The sequence below is a fragment of the Misgurnus anguillicaudatus genome, chromosome 20, assembly GCF_027580225.2.
Source record: "Misgurnus anguillicaudatus chromosome 20, ASM2758022v2, whole genome shotgun sequence".
Classification (NCBI taxonomy): Eukaryota; Metazoa; Chordata; class Actinopteri; order Cypriniformes; family Cobitidae; genus Misgurnus; species Misgurnus anguillicaudatus.
Window position 1 is genome coordinate 10,649,688 of NC_073356.2, and position 18,618 is coordinate 10,668,305.

At 36.9% G+C, this 18,618-nt stretch overlaps 2 protein-coding genes across 2 annotated transcripts; one reads left to right on the plus strand and one right to left on the minus strand.

The window, feature by feature from the left end:
• Positions 1–368: 368 nt before the first annotated feature.
• abcf1 (ATP-binding cassette, sub-family F (GCN20), member 1) lies at positions 369–16,934 on the plus strand. Its single transcript, XM_073858095.1, has 26 exons — positions 369–566; positions 1,066–1,112; positions 3,231–3,308; positions 3,410–3,539; positions 3,698–3,732; positions 3,821–3,940; positions 5,538–5,648; positions 6,598–6,663; positions 6,770–6,847; positions 6,936–7,037; positions 7,126–7,248; positions 7,333–7,433; positions 8,763–8,848; positions 8,935–9,074; positions 9,153–9,301; positions 9,391–9,474; positions 10,192–10,316; positions 13,660–13,772; positions 13,861–14,032; positions 14,142–14,216; positions 15,259–15,329; positions 15,414–15,446; positions 15,535–15,703; positions 15,784–15,848; positions 15,937–16,009; positions 16,206–16,934. The coding sequence occupies exons 1-26, from the start codon at positions 509–511 to the stop codon at positions 16,370–16,372; spliced, it is 2,571 nt and encodes an 856-aa protein (XP_073714196.1). The 5' UTR covers positions 369–508; the 3' UTR covers positions 16,373–16,934.
• A 1-nt stretch (position 16,935) lies between these two features.
• On the minus strand, positions 16,936–18,402 carry mrps18b (mitochondrial ribosomal protein S18B). The gene is made up of 7 exons (XM_055220810.2): positions 18,254–18,402; positions 17,960–18,119; positions 17,780–17,877; positions 17,611–17,679; positions 17,447–17,513; positions 17,307–17,366; positions 16,936–17,231 (listed from the first exon to the last, which is right to left on the minus strand). The coding sequence occupies exons 1-7, from the start codon at positions 18,332–18,334 to the stop codon at positions 17,035–17,037; spliced, it is 732 nt and encodes a 243-aa protein (XP_055076785.2). The 5' UTR covers positions 18,335–18,402; the 3' UTR covers positions 16,936–17,034.
• Positions 18,403–18,618: the final 216 nt, after the last annotated feature.

Genomic DNA, 18,618 nt, shown 5'->3' on the forward strand with positions numbered 1-18,618 from the left:
AAATAAAATAAAATAAAATAAAATAAAATAAAATAAAATAAAATAAAATAAAATAAAATAATAAAATAAAATAAAATAAAATAAAATATTTGGAAGGATGGGCTTTGAACTTGAGAATGAATCAACAGCCTGAAATTGTAAATAAACTGTCATTATCTTAATGTATTTCAAATTAAAGGTATGCATTATCATCATTAACAACAATAGCACCGCTAAGTTCTTCTCAGAATCATTGCCACTCAAAAACTTGCAGAGACATACGTCCGCCAAATGCATACATGAAAAGGTAAACTTTTACTTTGAAAAATATTTTTTGCCAACGCAATTGCAATACCATTTTCCGCCTGCGCTAAGGTGTGGCGCTGTTTCAATTTGCGCTCCCGGCGTTTGAGTGTGGCAGCAGTGCGGACAGGCCGCATGTGATATACAGCTCGTGTGCATTGTCAGCTGTGATCTTTTACATCCCTGAGTTAGATTTAAAAACCGTTGTTTCAGATTTATAAGAAACATGCCTAAGAAATCAACTAAAGTGGCTGAATGGGAAGGTGATGACGAACCAGAAACAGGTAACAACATAGCCTGAATATAATAACGAGATGGAGCTGATAATGAGCTAAATGATATTAAAGTTTCCACCGAAATAGCTCTGCCATATGATATATGAATATATATTTGTATATTTAGGTATGTCATTGTGTGTAACGGAAATTAAAGGATTGTGATTAGATTTCTATACTGTGCTTAGCACAAAATGTGTTTTTCCGAATGTATTTAATGCGAAGTTTTCATAGTCATTGCATCATTTTGGCAGTATGTGATCATTTAACTTAACGTTAGGTCATAACGATCACATTTTATTTTTAGACCTCTGATCGTACAGAGCTTTAAAAGTTGCTATAACACAGAGAGAGTCATTGTTTTTTAACTTGTATACATCATGCCATTCTCTCCTGTTGTCATTGTGTTCATGTACAGTGTCTGGTGTTTGTAACCATACTGAATCCTTTGTGTTGGGTTTCAATGCATAGAAATGCCTAACTAAATGCATATGTTCCTTTTTTGTAGATAAACCTGTCAAGAAAGGAAAGAAAGATAAGAGCGGAAAGAAGAGTGTAAGTCAGATATCAGTGAAGAGTTCAGATGCAAGACCCATTTAAAGGGATAGGTCACCCAAAAATGACAATTCTGTCTTAAGAATCTTATAAATGATGATGAAAATATTTTGATAAAATATGGTAAGCACAGACATAGTATTTGTTTTTACTATGGAAGTGAATGGTTTCGACCAGCTGGGTGCCAATACCATTATTTATCAAATTTAGAAATGCCGAAGCCGAATAAAATTTCATTTTTCCTAATTATTTTGCCAATTTTCTTACCATTGCACAAGTTACATTTTCAGAATGTCCTTTTTACTATATTTATTTCACATTATTTACCAATGAATATTTTTTTTACATTACAGCAGTCGTTATGTTTTTTTTACCTGGTTACTTCTCTGGTCAGATAGCTATAGATAGACTTGTTACAACTGTTCCATTTACATTCATCCACATAAATGAGTCTTGGCTAAGCGAATATTTTTATCCGATCTTCTATTCCCGCACAAAATGCAAGTAAAATATTCATTACTATGCCTTACTTGCAACAACGGTTATATAGACCCCTTCAAGGTTTGTAAACATTGAATGACTATCGGGTGCGCGCGCAGCATGGGGTCAAACTGTTCATACCATCCAGGCTTTATAATTTAATCTAACAGGGCTGAAAAATTATGACTTACCTGAAATGAAGTGAGCACTACAAACACAATCCTCTTTGATATTTGCATTGTTCCAGTCTGCACGATAATTGCTTGCAGCTGCAGATGTTGTATTTTTTGTTTTTGAGATTCTGCAGGAATCGCGAAAACTTAACGCCAGACCTGGTGCGATTTTTTTTTTTTTAGGCCATTCACAATTTAAGGATAGAAAAGTGGCAAAATGTTTGTAGGCAAGTGCACCGCGCATTAACACATTTTTTCCTTTAACTATTATATTAATCGGTCACAAATTCTTACCTTCGGTTAACGGTTAACTGGTCAATATGAACATCCCTACAATCAGTTATTACACTGTAATGGCAATTAAAAGGTTATTATTCAGTTATTGACACACTTTCTTTTCATAAATGTCACTTTAATTATTTCATTGGGATTTAACAAATGTGAACTTTTTCGCTGCAAAACCCTCTATGTACGTGCAAAAATCTCCACTTCTAAAAAGCCTCCTGTCACTCTTCATTTTCCAAAACCTAGCAAATATTGGTCAATATGCTAATATATTCGGTAGGGTTGTAACAACATTTAAAATAACATATAATACCTGTCCGGTATTGATTTTGAATCAGAAAGGCGATATTATGCACAACTCTTTCATGTACTACAGCTATTTGATCATTACAAAGTCAAAAGACTCAAAAACGTGCACCCCTAATATTCGGTAAATCTCCAGGTAAATAACTCTTGCACTGTGACGTACATGCACTGTCGTTCATCCATTTCTTCTTCCGTGCACTTAGAGGACTTCGCCTAAAACCGTTTAATGGATTCTGCTAACAAAACAGTATTTCTGAAGCTGGAATTGTGCGAATTTGATGTGAAAGTATTTGATATGTGCCGAGAGAATTCGGTCAGTATCGTTATATCATTTTTGATGGAGGTGACATTTAACGTCTTTTGCATCTGAGCTCTTCATATGTTGTTTTTTGTATTAGTTGTTTTTCTGTCTTCACATAACTAGGGATGCACCGATATATCGGCCCATAATCGGTATTGGCAGATAAAAGTATTTTCCCCACTACATCGTACGATTGTTTAAAAGGGGCCAATGGTCAGGCTAGATAACAGATTGTATCCTAGCAATCAAAAGGGGCAGGAAATGCATACTGTGTGATTGTTTTGAATTGGGTCAAGAAAATTGCAGTTGTACACTTTGCACTTGTAAGATTTCATATTACTTGTAAAACAATGAGTAAAAAGTAAAACTATTGTTATCTATCGTTATCTCAAGATGTCATTTTAATTAATCGAATATCTGTATCGACACACAAATGTCATATCGATGCATCTCTACTTTATAATACTTTTGATGAATTGTAAATAGTTCAAATATCAATATAAGGCAACACATAATGAAAGTTTAATGATTTTCCTATGGTATTAATGCAGATTAATTTGATTCAATCCTCAGTTTTTTAAGGAACTGGCAACAGATGAAAAGCCAGATAAGGAAGAACAGCCACCAGTAAAAGAGGCACAAGGCAAACAGGTATGACGTTAAAGCATTTTAATACCTTCCAGTATGTAAACGTATGTAATTAAATAACTGTATATGTATTAGCTATGAATCGCTTTGTCCTTTGCTGTCAGGCCCAGAAGAAAAAGAAAAAGAGACAGAAAGGGAACGCAGGAGATGATGATGATGATGATGAAGAGGTCCTGCAGCGTCTCAAGAAACTGTCAGTCCAGCCTAGTGATGAAGATGAAGAAGAGGAAAAGGGTAACATCAGAAAATTGTTATTGTATTGTAAACTGTAGTTTACAGATCTGTCAATAAACCATAGTCTGCTCTTATGTCAAAGATATAATGTCGTTGACGTTGTGCTGTTTCACACTCATCACATATTTAACTTATTACGTTTAATTTTAATATTGCAGTAGTTGCTCCAGTCAAAGGAGGAAAGAGAAACAAAGTGAGTTTTATTCCATTTATATACTGTTCACATAGTGTCAAAGTTTTTTTATTTATTTATAATGTATGTTTTTATACCCTGCTTCAAGGGAGGCAACATATTTGCTGCTCTGGGGCAGAGTGATGATGATGATGATGAAGAGAAGGAAGCAGGTGGAGATGATGATGATGATGATGACGATAAACCTAAAAAAAAGAATGGCTCTAAGGTGAGTGTGTCCTGTATAACTTTTGATTATTGTAATATACATTGAATTTAAATGCTAAAACATAAAAATACTTTACTTGGGTAAATTAGTCCTTCTTTTATAGCAATATTAATGTTAATGAGTATTCAGATTTGAACTGCATATCTCTTCTTCTATAGTAGTATAAGAAGTTGTATGTAACCCCCTACAATTACTTTACGCGTCACCTAAATATTTATTAGAGGCAGTATTTACAATCACTAATAATTTGAACATTGCATTATTCCCAGATGTTCGATTTTACCTAAGTAACACACACAGACCCATCGCACACCACAAAACTCATCTTCTCTAACATTGAGTGCAGTCTTAAGGGGGCGTGCACACCAAAGTGTTTACGCTGGTTGCCGGTGTATGTTTTCAATTGTTTCCAGTATTGCAGCTCCCTATACGCAGAGTACGCATTATGCGTAGGTAGTGCTGGGCGATAATTCGATAACGATAATTTTACCGATATAAACTTTTTCGATAAAACGATAAGGACATTTCGATAAGTGCTCGATAATGTTTACGCACTGTGCGTAATGTTGCGCAAGCACTTCTGGATGCGACACGCGCTCTTGGTTAACAAGTCAGTTAGACTTGAAGGAGTGGAAGATGAGGCAAGTTATTCATTTATCAGTAGAGCCCTATGATTTTCGCAATGCGGACGGAATCACGGAATCCAAATGCGCGGAAACAGTTTCTTGTGTGTAATGTTGCACGCGCAAACAGGGTTCATCAAACACAGCAGACACAATAGGCACAGACACAGTATACTGTACGTTCTTTCAGCGTCCGCCTTCCGCACGCCCACATTCGCACAGCTTTAAAAGTATATTTACAGGACCTTCACAAATTCAGGTAACTGAGGAAAAACAGCAGATCCACCACAGCAGTGAATGAAATGTATGCGTATGTGCGCTCCCACAGCAACGTCACACTCTTGACATCCATTTATCAGCGTGTATAGCTCGTATATGTATAACACACGTGTGATCACTGAACTAAGTTTTCTTTTTTTGTTTAAGTGAACATAAACAGCTGGATGTTACTCAGTATATTGAAACTTAAAGCAGTCGGTCTTGGGTCTTAAAGTGACAGTAGCCTGCTGCTTTCTCTGCCAGAAATGTATTGATTTCATAACAAATATATTTACATTTAATACAGATGCCTGAACATTAAAACAAGATTTTAGTATTTGTTTTTGTCATGTTCTGACTAAAAAGTAGCTTAAAACCATTATTAACTGGTTTGTACAATTTTCATTCAGGACTAATAATCTGCCTTTAAATGTGACAGGAATAAAGATTTGTTATTTATCATGATAATTATCGATATCGACTGATATGGAAAACATTTTCTCGATAATTTTTTTGGTCATATCGCCCAGCCCTATGCGTAGGGCACCTACTGTACTTCCCCAGGGTGCACCATCTCGGTCGCTCAGAAAAAGATAAACGTTTCATTCTGTATAAATATTAATCACAACAACATACTTACAAACCAGCAGTGCTGGTAGTAACGCATCATAAGTAACATGCATTACGTAATAACACTCAAGTTCACTCAAACACAGGAGGCCTCTGAGGATGAACAAGAAGAAGAGATGGAGAAAAAAGATGTGAATGAAAAGAAAGGAGTAAAAAATGTCAAGAAAGCCACTCCTGAAGCAAATAAAGTAAAGGAGGTTTAGTTTTGATGTTAAAACTAAAGGGTTTTAAAGGGCTTTTCACACTTGAAATATTTAACCCCAGGTTATTCTTAATCCAGGGTTAAAGGAATCTTGGGTTATCCGTTTCACACTGTTTATACTTAACTAGGGGTTATATTGCAAAAAATTACTTCTTGAAAAGTTTTTTTCTTCAACTCTTTCCCCGCCATTGACGAGTTATCTCAGCAATTAAGAGAAAACGCTTCCCTGCCAATGACGAGAATTTTCGGCTTTCCGCAATACCGCACTTCTGCAATTTATACAAAGCAGAGGGTGTGTTCTTTCATTTGATATATTGAATGTTTAAATATTTAAATCAGAACATTTTCTGGAAGGCATTCAACTTTTGTGAAAATCATAAAAATGCTGGCGCTGGCTGGCAACTTTTTTTTTTTTAAATGCTGGCGTGGAAAGAGTTAATTCAAGAAAAATTCAAAAAAAAAATTCCTACCCTATTGGCAGTTTTTTAAGCACAAATTCACTTACGCTTAATATTTTTAATTTAAAAACTAGACTTATTTTCTTAGGTCATTTTGCTGATCGAGAAAATGCATCTTGATTTAAAGAGAACATTTCACAAGACTTTTTTAAGATGTAACAAATGTTATTTAGTTAGAAATGAATCCTGCTTCTGTTGATTTCGGTCAATGTGCTTAAAAAAATTACCAGAGAAAAGTTTTTAATGTATTCATGCCTTGCGTTTTTTCTGTAATCTGAATTGGAAATATATATACTTGGTTAAATGACTATATTAGTGTTTTAAAGAAAAGTAAACATGTGCACAACGTTATAAATTAATGATTAGCCAAAAGGCTAATAACAAAACATAATATGTACACATTGCGAAGATAACCCGGGATTAAGCGCAGTGTGAAAAGCCTTTAAGTATGTTGTAACCTGACAGACATCTTATCATTGGCAGGAGGAAGATGAAACTGAGAAGAAAGAACAAGAGAAATCTCAGAAGAAAGGCAAAAAGGAACAGCCCAAGGTCGAGACAATCTTTAAATGATTAAATTGATGATAACAATCAAAACACAAGCAGCATTTGTCATCTTGGATGTATTTTTCACTTATAAGTGTGGTTTGTGTTTCAGAAAGGAAAGCCTGCTCGCCGCCCTCCTAGCGAAGATGAGGAAGAGGAGGAGAAGAGCGATGATAATGACACTATGATGGTACAATAATAATCTGCCTTTTCTTGTATCCTAAATATTCGTTTGTGTCTCAATTTTTATGCTGATGTAATTTCATCACGTCTGGTAGTGTGCAGAGGATGCGATTGCGGCTGAGCACGCCAATGCAAATCAAGAGGAGGACCCGTTTGCTAACATGAGTAAAAAAGAGAAGAAGAAGAAAAAGAAAATGGTAGTCACTTTGTTTATCACATACGTTTAAAAGAACAGTATACTTTACTGTGACTGCAGAGTACATATCATTTCCTTGTGTTGTGCAGATGGAGTATGAGCGTCAGGTGGCAAGCGTTCGTGCTCAGAATGCTATGGAGGGAGATTTTTCCGTCTCGCAGGCCGAGTTATCCTCGCGACAGGCCATGCTGGAAAACGCTTCAGATATCAAGGTTTGACACGCAAACTTAATTTAATTCACCAGCAAATTTAATTAAGCAATTTATTATTTAATGTATTGTTTTTTGTGTGTGTAGTTGGAAAGATTTAGCATTTCAGCTCACGGTAAAGAGCTGTTTGTGAATGCAGACCTTCTGATTGTTGCCGGGAGACGCTATGGTCTGGTTGGACCGAATGGGTGGGTTGATAGTTTTACACATTTTTTGTCTTGTGTCACGTCTAGTTAGGACGACAGGATGGCTGTCGAAATGTTTTAACTTTACATTTTAGGCCTGGTACAAACATGTCGATAACTTCTTATCTTATTGGTTCTCGTGTCTCATAGCTAGTTGTCATATGCGGGTTTCATCGTGTTTCATGAGATTTTATTATTTGGGTAAACTGTTATGGGTAGATAAAGCAAATGTGTCCATTGACATTTATTTATTTCGAATATATCCATTAAATGTGCAGTGTGTACATTTTAGCAGCATCTAGTGGTGAAGTTGCGAATTGCAACCAACGTCTCAGTCCACTGCTCACCCCTCGCTTTTGAAACGCGTAGAGAAGCTACGGTAGCTGCCACTGAAAAAACATGTCATCGTCGGAGACAACTTAGTAAAAAATATTGTCCGTTAAGGGTTCTGTAGAAACATGGCGTCACAAAATGGCGACTTCCATGTAAGGGGACCCTCTATGTATGTAGATAAAACGTCTCATTCTAAGGCAGTGCTTCTCAATTATTTTCTGTCACGCCCCCCCTAGGAAGAAGTAAACAGTTCGAGACCCCCCTACTCTCCGCCGCGACTGTAAATAGTATCATTTGTCTATAAAATGACACATCTGCAAAACATTGTATCCTTATTAACATTAAAGAAATCACAAAAAATAAATATCAATCAAATTACAACAAATAATAAATTTATTAACATTGTTTTTTAGTATGTAACAGTAAAGACTTAAAATGCATCAATTTGCCTGAAATAAAAAAATCAATCCTTATTTACAGTATATTTTTGACCATTTGATACTGAAAAATTAAATTAAATATAATCAATAAATAATAATAAAAAACTCAAGCGGCTTATCAGCGTGTTTGGGGTGTAATGTCTTTAAGTGACGGTGCAAAAAAATCACTTCCTGAAAAAGTATTTTCCCCGGGGTCTCACGCGCCCCCCCTGGTGTCGCTTCGAGCCCCCCCGGGGGTCCCGCCCCACTATTTGAGAAGCGCTGTTCTAAGGTAATAAAAACATAACGGTTCATTATAAAAAGGTGTTTATACACCCCTGATAATGTAGTTTTGTATATTATTTTGCATTTCTGTCAAGAGATCCTTCTAAAAATTACACACTGCACCTTTAACGAATAACCGTGATACAATAATTAGGAAAATTCTGTTTAAAATAGTATAGTGTGTTATAGCGATATAGTATAACACAAACTTTTCAAATGTCTCATTGCCTTTACATACAGTACTAACACTTTTTTTCTCTGTTTGCTTGCTCACCTTGCTTTCTTTGAATCACAGTAAAGGAAAGACCACGCTACTGAAGCACATTGCCAACAGAGCTCTCAGTATTCCTCCCAACATCGACGTGCTGCTTTGCGAGCAAGGTAAAGCCCTGCCCAATGCTATCCCTTTTCATCATCAACTTTGGGTGACATCTTCTCCCCTCACATCTGTCTCTGACGTTCCTCAGAGGTGGTGGCGGACGACACTCCTGCGGTCCAGGCGGTGCTAAAGGCAGATACTCGGAGACTGAAGCTCCTGGAAGAAGAGAAACAGCTGCAGAGTCGGTTGGAGAAAGGAGATGACAGCGTATCAAAGAGACTTGAAAAGGTAAAGGAGAGTCCTTCAGGAACGTGGATCTAAATTGCATTGGGAGGAATATAACCGCATGCATTTTACTCCCCAAAGGTCTATGAGGAGCTGAGGGTGATCGGAGCCGCAGCAGCTGAAGCCAAAGCTCGTAGGATCTTGGCTGGTCTTTCTTTCACTCCTGAGATGCAGAACAGACCAACCAAGAAGTTTTCTGGTGGGTGGAGGATGAGAGTGTCTTTGGCAAGGTGAGCAGAATTGTTCAGATTCAATTCGGTTGTAGGAAACTAATGTGAGGTGTGATGCTTGAGCGTGGTTGTCTTTGTGTTTTCTCCAGAGCGCTGTTTATGGAGCCCACTCTGCTAATGCTGGACGAGCCCACAAACCACCTGGACCTGAACGCTGTCATCTGGCTTAACAAGTAATAATATCTGGTTACATAATACCTGTTTACTGTTGGTTTTAAAGGGCACGTATTATGCCCATTTTTACAAGGGCACGAGCAAAAGCTCAGTTTTCAGTGTCTGTACCTTTAAATGCAAATAAGCTACAGCTACGGTTAACCACTTCAGACCTGATTTTTCAGGTGTTTAATCGGTGTGCCTTATTTTGATTGGTTGATCAGCAAAACTTGATGTCCATTCCAGTGGAGGCAGGGTTTGAAGGGGTTAATAATAGACCTTATCCTGCTAATAAAGTCTGGGACAATAGTATTTTTAGCCACATTAGTGCTACAACATGCTAACAAACACCTAGAAAAGCTTTTTGGGAAAAATTAACCAGTAAGTCAGTGGTTGTGGGTGGGGCTTCGTTAGTGTGACATCACATTAACAAGATAATCAAAACAGCATGTCTAATGTGACTGCTTTTATTTAATGGAGATTAAAAAAGGAGGAGTGGATTGTTTCCTTGTAGGGTTGTTGTGTTTACACACTTCCAACACACAATTATGTCTAAACACCTTGTAAAAGCCAATTTTGCATAATATGGGCCCTTTAAGTTAGATGATATGTAGAGAGTTAGTTGACACAGTTGCAAAGTTATTTGTAGTTAGTAGAATGTCTAAAGCGGACTATTAAAATAAAGTGTAACCAATAAATCTCCTCTTGTCCTTCCTATCTTTTGTTTCCTGTTATAGCTACTTACAGAGTTGGAAGAAAACCTTACTCATTGTGTCCCACGACCAGAGTTTCTTAGATGACGTCTGTACAGATATCATTCATCTGGACAATCAGAAACTCTATTACTACAGGGGCAACTATCGTAAGTTTCACTTTTATACATCAATGCGAACGATATCTACTGCAAGTTGCAATGCAACTAAAGAAAAAGAAATCCAGATATACTAAGTGCGTTTATCAATCCACATTATTTAATTATATACCTCGTTTATAATAATAATTAATAATAATAATAATAATTATTATTATTATTATTATTATTATAAAGAGCTGAAATATTTTTCTTTTTATGCCTATTTATTGTCAATTTGCAGACTATCAGTTTGAGGTAAATATTTGTATTTTGTAGTTCACAAACTAAAACAATACTGAAACCATAATTGTATTAAATAACATTGTTTGAAACCCCAAATTCTTTCTTAAAACATTAAATTATATTCAGTTATTTGTGTAAAAAAAAGCTAGCTACTTTTTCTAGCTAGCTAGCTACTTTTTAGTAGTAACTTGCAGTGTAGCTAACTACTTTTTCAGATTGGTATCTTGGATTTCGTTTAAAGGATTAGTCAATTTTCTTTAAAAAATCCAGATAATTTCACTCACTACCATGTCATCCAAAATGTTGGTGTCTGTCTTTGTTCAGTCGAGAAGAATTTTTTTTTTTTTTTTTTAGGAAAACATTCCAGGATTTTTCTCACTTTAATCGAGTTTAATGGAGCCCAACACTTAACACTTAACTCAACACTTAACACTAAACATTATTTTAAACTGAGTTTTAAAGGACTCTAAATGATCTCAAACGAGGCATAAGGGTCTTATCTAGCGAAACGATTGTCATTTTTGACAAGACAAAAAATAAGCACTTTTAAACCACAACTTCTCGTCTATCTCCGGTCCTGTGATGCGCCTCACGCAATACGTCATCACGTCAAGAGTAGGGTTGGGTACCGAAACCTGGTGCCATTATGGCACCGATGCCTATACAGTCTTGTTCAAAATAATAGCAGTACAATGTGACTGGCCAGAATGATCAAGGTTTTTAGTGTATTTTTTTATTGCTGCGTGGCAGACAAGTTGCCAGTGGGTTCGGTAGATTTTTAGAAAACAAATGAGACCCAGCATTCATTATATGCACGCTCTTAAGGCTGTGCGGTTGGGCAATTAGTTGAATTAGTTGAGGGGGGTGTGTTCAAAAAAATAGCAGTGTGGCATTCAATCACTGAGGTCATCAATTTTGTGAAGAAACAGGTGTGAATCAGGTGGCCCCTATTTAAGGATGAAGCCAACACTTGTTGAACATGCATTTGAAAGCTGAGGAAAATGGGTCGTTCAAGACATTGTTCAGAAGAACAGCGTACTTTGATTAAAAAGTTGATTGGAGAGGGGAAAAACTATAAAGAGGTGCAAAAAATGATAGGCTGTTCAGCTAAAATTATCTCCAATGCCTTAAAATGGAGAGACAACCAAAGAGACGTGGAAGAAAACGGAAGACAACCATCAAAATGGATAGAAGAATAACCAGAATGGCAAAGGCTCAGCCAATGATCACCTCCAGGATGATCAAAGACAGTCTGGAGTTACCTGTAAGTACTGTGACAGTTAGAAGACGTCTGTGTGAAGCTAATCTATTTTCAAGAATCCCCCGCAAAGTCCCTCTGTTAAAAAAAAGGCATGTGCAGAAGAGGTTACAATTTGCCAAAGAACACATCAACTGGCCTAAAGAGAAATGGAGGAACATTTTGTGGACTGATGAGAGTAAAATTGTTCTTTTTGGGTCCAAGGGCCACAGGCAGTTTGTGAGACGACCCCCAAACCCTGAATTCAAGCCACAGTACACAGTGAAGACAGTGAAGCATGGAGGTGCAAGCATCATGATATGGGCGTGTTTCTCCTACTATGGTGTTGGGCCTATTTATCGCATACCAGGGATCATGGATCAGTTTGCATATGTTAAAATACTTGAAGAGGTCATGTTGCCCTATGCTGAAGAGGACATGCCCTTGAAATGGTTGTTTCAACAAGACAATGACCCAAAACACACTAGTAAACGGGCAAAGTCTTGGTTCCAAACCAACAAAATTCATGTTATGGAGTGGCAAGCCCAATCTCCAGACCTTAATCCAATTGAGAACTTGTGGGGTGATATCAAAAATGCTGTTTCTGAAGCAAAACCAAGAAATGTGAATGAATTGTGGAATGTTGTTAAAGAATCATGGAGTGGAATAACAGCTGAGAGGTGCCACAAGTTGGTTGACTCCATGCCACACAGATGTCAAGCAGTTTTAAAAAACTGTGGTCATACAACTAAATATTAGTTTAGTGATTCCCAGAAAAAAAAAATGTTTGTACAAAATAGTTTTGAGTTTGTACAGTCAAAGGTAGACACTGCTGTTTTTTTGAACACACCCCTTTTAACTAATTGCCCAATTGCACAGCCTTGGGAGCGTGCGTGTCATGGGTGCTGGGTCTTGTTTGTTTTCTGGGAATCTACTGAACCTACTGGTGGCTTGTTTGCCACGTAGCAATGGAGAGTGTACTGAAGACCTTGATTGTTCTGGTTGGTCACATTGTACTGCTATTATTTTGAACAATACTGTATATAGCTTCCCTAACACTGGATATCTACTGAATTAATAAGAAACAAGACTTTCACACATTTATTTCACATTTTAAGTGATCCTTCTACTATAGGGGGACACTGTTGTTATCCACTTAAAGGTATTGCGGATGATTTTCTTTTTCCGGGTGGATCATCAAGAATATTGGTCCTCCTAGTTGTCAATCAGGAGTGTTGCCCAATTGCATTTTTTAAAATAGTGGAGAAGGCGGTTATTTTCTAAAATTCAAGAAAATCCTCCGCTACACCTTTAAGTCTGACGTCATGCACCGCTTCCGGTTCCAACCCATCTAAAATGCCATAGGGAAATAACAAAAAGCACGCTTATATACAATCATATCATAATGCAAAACTACCAAAAACACCAGATGCAAATCTCCATAACATTTATCTCCATAACAAAATCCGAGATGACCAGATATGGACTTTTTTTTTATAAATTATTAATGTATTGTTGTCAGTGATTACTGGAGACTGCAGTGTACACCTGTAAATTGTAAAAAAAAATTGCTTAAATGTGTGATATGAATAAATAGTGCTCATAAAAAAAGCTGTTTATTTAATATACCCTAATGAACCGAGTGGAGGCCAGGACATGGAAACAGTATTCCTTACGTCATGACTCAACAAGTGGATAGATTCTTTGCGGAAGTCTACCGGTAGTTAAGTTTGGGTCACAAAGGCCGTTTTTCTATGTTGTTGCTGCTGAAACGGTCTATACAAGGCCTGAACTACTGTATGTATAAAATGTTGACAAGCCGTACCTTGTAGTTCTAGCTTTTTGTATTTTATGTGTGCTTGATGTCTATAGTGACGTTTAAGAAGATGTACGTACAGAAACAGAAAGAACTTCTCAAGCAGTACGAGAAACAAGAGAAGAAACTCAAAGACCTGAAAGCTGGTGGCAAGTCCACAAAACAAGCTGTGAGTTCTTGACTTTTACCTTGAGGACTTAATGATTTAAATCGTTTGAAGTCCAGTGTTTCATTTTCCATCAATTATTCATTCTCAGGAGAAACAGACAAAAGAAGCTCTGACGAGGAAACAGAATAAAAGCAAGAAGAAGGGTCAAGAGGAGGAAAGCCACGAGGCCACGGAGCTCCTCAGAAGACCAAAAGAATACACCGTTAAATTTACCTTCCCCAATCCTCCTCCGCTCTCGCCGCCAATTCTCGGCCTGCACAGTGAGTTATCTTTCCAATCTAATATCAGTTTCACTTATTATGGCATCTTGTCTGTAAGTTGAACATTTGGTCATTCATTTGTGATTGTGTCTCTCTTTCACACATGCAGGTGTTGATTTCGGTTATGAAGGCCAGAAGCCTCTATTCAAGAATGTGGACTTTGGAATTGACATGGAGTCTAGAAGTAAGTCATCCAATGTCTACTGAAGGTAGAGGTCTGCCAGTTTAAGGATTGGCACAGTAGCTACGTTTACATGCAACCAAATAATCCGTTTGTAATCGTATTGATAGCTAAATCGGTTTGAAAAGTCTTCATGTAAACACCTTAATCAATACAATCGATGCAAATTTTGATCGTATTAAAAGGGGTGGTGTAGACCGATCTGTGATCTGATCAACAGGAGAAAAGTATGCATGTAAACATGTGAATCGTAGTATTTTCTTAATCGGATGCAAAAATACCATGTGCACACGCGCAGAAGAATTGTGCTTAAGTTTACATCTTATATTTACCTCTTATTTACGTATCACATGATTCTCGTCACAGAAACATGCAATAGCAAGGCGTTGGCAATAGGGATGGGTACCGAAACCCGGTATTAAACTGGCCCGGGGCTAAATTATGAAAGACCGTAGTATCAGTAAGATCTGATGCTATCGGTTCTGCTTTCGGTCCTGGAGAAAAAAATAAAAATAAATGTATAATGTATTCTTGCTTAATAATGTTTTTGTTCATATTTTATCTCTGCACTTTTGTGTAGATTAACGGATAAATTTGGCAAAAAAAATTAATTGTGACCCTGGACCACACATAAAGTCATAAGGGTAAATTTTCATCTGAAAGCTGAATAAAAAAGCTTTCCATTGATGTATGGTTTGTTAGAATAGGAATCTGAGGGTGCAAAAAATCTAAATATTGAGAAAATTGCCTTTGAAGTCTTTAGCAACACACATTACTACTGATATACATTTTTTATATATTTATGGTAGGAAAGGTACAAAATGTCTGTGTGGAGCATGATCTTTTTTATCCTAATGATTTTCGGCATAAGAAAACAATGTTAACCCCTACAATGTATTTTGGCTATTGCTACCAGTTATGCCTGGTTTTGTAGTTCAGGGTCACATTTTAAAAATTAATTAATTAAGTAAACTTTCTAAAGGGGACGGTTTTGAATCTATATTGTTTAACATCATTTAACATGAGTTTTATTGGTCTGTTTCAGTATGTATAGTCGGACCCAATGGAGTTGGAAAGAGTACCCTGCTTTTGCTCTTGACTGGAAAATTAACTCCTGTTAGTGAAACTTTCATTCTTTTAGCCCATTTTTCTTAGTTTGTTTGCTTCACGACATTCATGGCATTTCCTTTTTCATTTTAGACAAGAGGAGAGATGAGAAAGAACCACAGATTGGTACGAGATTTTTTTTTCCGTTTACCTCAATATTTTTTGCATTCCTTCATTTAGGTAATTTAATTTGATTCTCTGCCTGTGTTTGTAGAAAGTAGGTTTCTTTAACCAGCAGTACGCTGATCAGTTGAACATGGAGGAGGCTGCTACAGAGTACCTCCAGAGAAACTTTAACCTTCAATACCAGGATTCCAGGAAATGCCTGGGTCGCTTTGGTTTAGAGAGCCACGCACACACCATCCAGATCTCCAAACTTTCCGGTAAACACCATAGAAATGCATTCGGGTATGATTTCCAGACTCTAGACCGGTTTTTACAAATCTTTTTTTTATTCTTTTAGGCGGTCAAAAAGCAAGAGTGGTCTTTGCTGAACTTTCTTGTAGGCAACCTGATGTCCTCATCCTGGTAAGGAGCTGTGTCGTGTTTGCATTACATTGATATAATCACAAAACCAAAGGCGTGAAAAGATTGTCTTTTTTATGCAAATTAACAGGATGAGCCCACTAACAACTTGGACATCGAGTCAATTGATGCATTATCAGAAGCCATCAATGAATACAAAGGGGGTATGTACTGTATATCGTTTGATTACTTTGCAAGGATTTTATAAATCTTTGATCAGGTATTTTTTAATCATATTACATTTTATCCAAAGCAACTCCTTGTGAATCAAACCCACAACCTTTGCTTGCAAATAATTGAAATGATAATAGATTATGTAGTAGCACAAGGGACAAAACTTAATGTAAATGTCTTTTCTAGCTGTGATAATTGTGAGCCATGATGCCAGGCTGATCACTGAGACCCAGTGTCATTTGTGGGTGGTGGAGGACCAGACTATCAACCAGATTGATGGAGACTTTGAAGACTACAAGAGAGAAGTGCTGGAGGCCCTTGGAGAAACGCTGGTCAACAAGCCTAAAGAATGAACGATGGCTGGTATTAATAACAAGGATGTCAAACTGCGTCACTGAAGGGCTGGATGCACATTTTTTAGTTTCGATAAACATAAAAATATCATGCCAAGTTCCTCCACGCAAACTGTTTGGGGTGATTTGTAGAAAGCCTTGATGTAGGATGCATTTGTCATTCCAAATCAATATTTTTACAAAATACAGCACTTGTTCTTTAGTCATAATGTCTGACATTTTTGTTTTACTATATTTGGGCCATTTCATCGCCAGCTCTTTTCATATGTGTGATGCATTGCTACGTGACCAGAGGAAAGGGTTTGATAACAGCTGCATACATTTAGTTTTAAGCTGCCTTTATAAATAGACAGTTTGGCTATTAAATCACTATAGAATCCATATGAAATGGATTGTGGTACCATTTTAACCAGTTAACAATGGCTTAACCAGTAAAAAGCATCCGATTGAGTGGTCATCTGCAGTGTATCTGTTATCACAGTCATTGACCAACTCAATTTGAATAACAAGTTAGCATCCAAATGTTGCCATGTAAAACCAAATAAATGATTTTTGCAACAAAGTTGGTTTGAAGGTTTTATTTCTTATATTACACTGCATGTGCCAAATGTAACGCAACAAGGGAAATGTCTTTGATGTTAAATACTGAAGATTAATTGATATTATTTTAGGTAGGCTTTGTAGATCCTCTTCACTCTTGCCAGTTCTCGTTCATCTGGTTCAAGTCTGCCATACCACGGATACCACGGCTCTCCCGAGGTGAGAGAAGATGGAGCAGGGGTTTGTCGTACAGCACCATGTGTGTTTGAGTAGTCCTCTTTCGAGTAGTCCACATGTGGCAGCTGGACTGGAAGTAAACCTTAAAAATGGAAACGGTAATAGTTTATGCTTAAACTGTGCGTCAAATAAAGTTTAGGGTGTAACGTGTATTTACCATGATCTCTAGCTGTGTCGATGGCCTTATTAAGTTGTTTCTGTTGTTTCATGCACACCCCTGAAAATAAAATGATATGAGGATTAGGGAAAAGTGATAATAGGATAATAAATGTCGGGAAAAGGATAACGTGAAGATACCTGTTCGAGTGGGATCGTGCACTACTCCTGTATGAGGACTAATAAACTGCTTCAGCAAGTTCACGTTCTGCAGAAAAACACAACTTATAGTAATGCATAATAGTTTGAGGGTAAATGTGTATAGTATTGTCAATGTTGACGTTTGGGACAGGCTGAGGACGAACCTTGTAGTGGATAATGACGTTTGCATCACGACAAATGGGACAAGGGTTCCCACAAATCTTGTCTCCTCTCTATGGCAATAGAAAACCAATGTCATAAAGTTCAATGAATAACTACTAATGTAGGATAAACGATCACTAAAATTTATGGACAGAGAAAACGTGTACATACAATACAGGTCTTCCTTGTCTTTTGTGGAGGAATTCCTCCCTTATGGTTCCTTCTGTAGTCTGACCAAATAGGTTTTGATCCATAGCGCTCAATGTACTCTAATGAAAGACAGCGAGGATTAAACTAAAGACTGTTTCAACAATCACAACCACTTCATCATTATAATGTGTGTAATATTACCTTCACTTTCTAAGTATTGCCATGGGCTGTCTGCATATCTAGACAGTGTTTTGGGGGTTTCCGTTTCATCTTCAGAAGATGAGGATGATGACGATGCACGAGCATTCACCCACTGGACTGAAGCTGTAGAGATGGGAGTTATTTTCCAGTCACGAAATCCCTGCAATATAGGAATTTAACCTTATCATTTCTCGCTGTTTGCATGCAATCGCTTACACAACCACAGCAGGCAGATATTTTAATTTTGTAATAATAACATTCACTACAGTACATAAGTAATTTTACTCAACAAACCTGCAATTGAAGATTTCGCTGTAAAATAACAGGAAATGTGCGACAGATAACTATTCCAATGCGCTGCATGGAGGCCGCCATTTTGTCTTTCCATAAAATAAGGAAGTCGTTGAAAGGTTAAAGTTAAAGGCGGAAGTGAAATGTTTGCGCTGCAAAAATGTCAAAACAAACACGAAACGTAAAAAACGTTAACATAATATGTGAATTAAAGATTAAGAACAACAAAAATACTAAGTGATAACATATATAATATATAAAGTTTTTACATTTCTTTTAAAGTTTTATTTATTTTTATGTTTTAACTTTATATTTGGAGGTTTTATTTTTGAAGGGATTGTGGGAAGTTTTTTTAATGTTGTGAATGT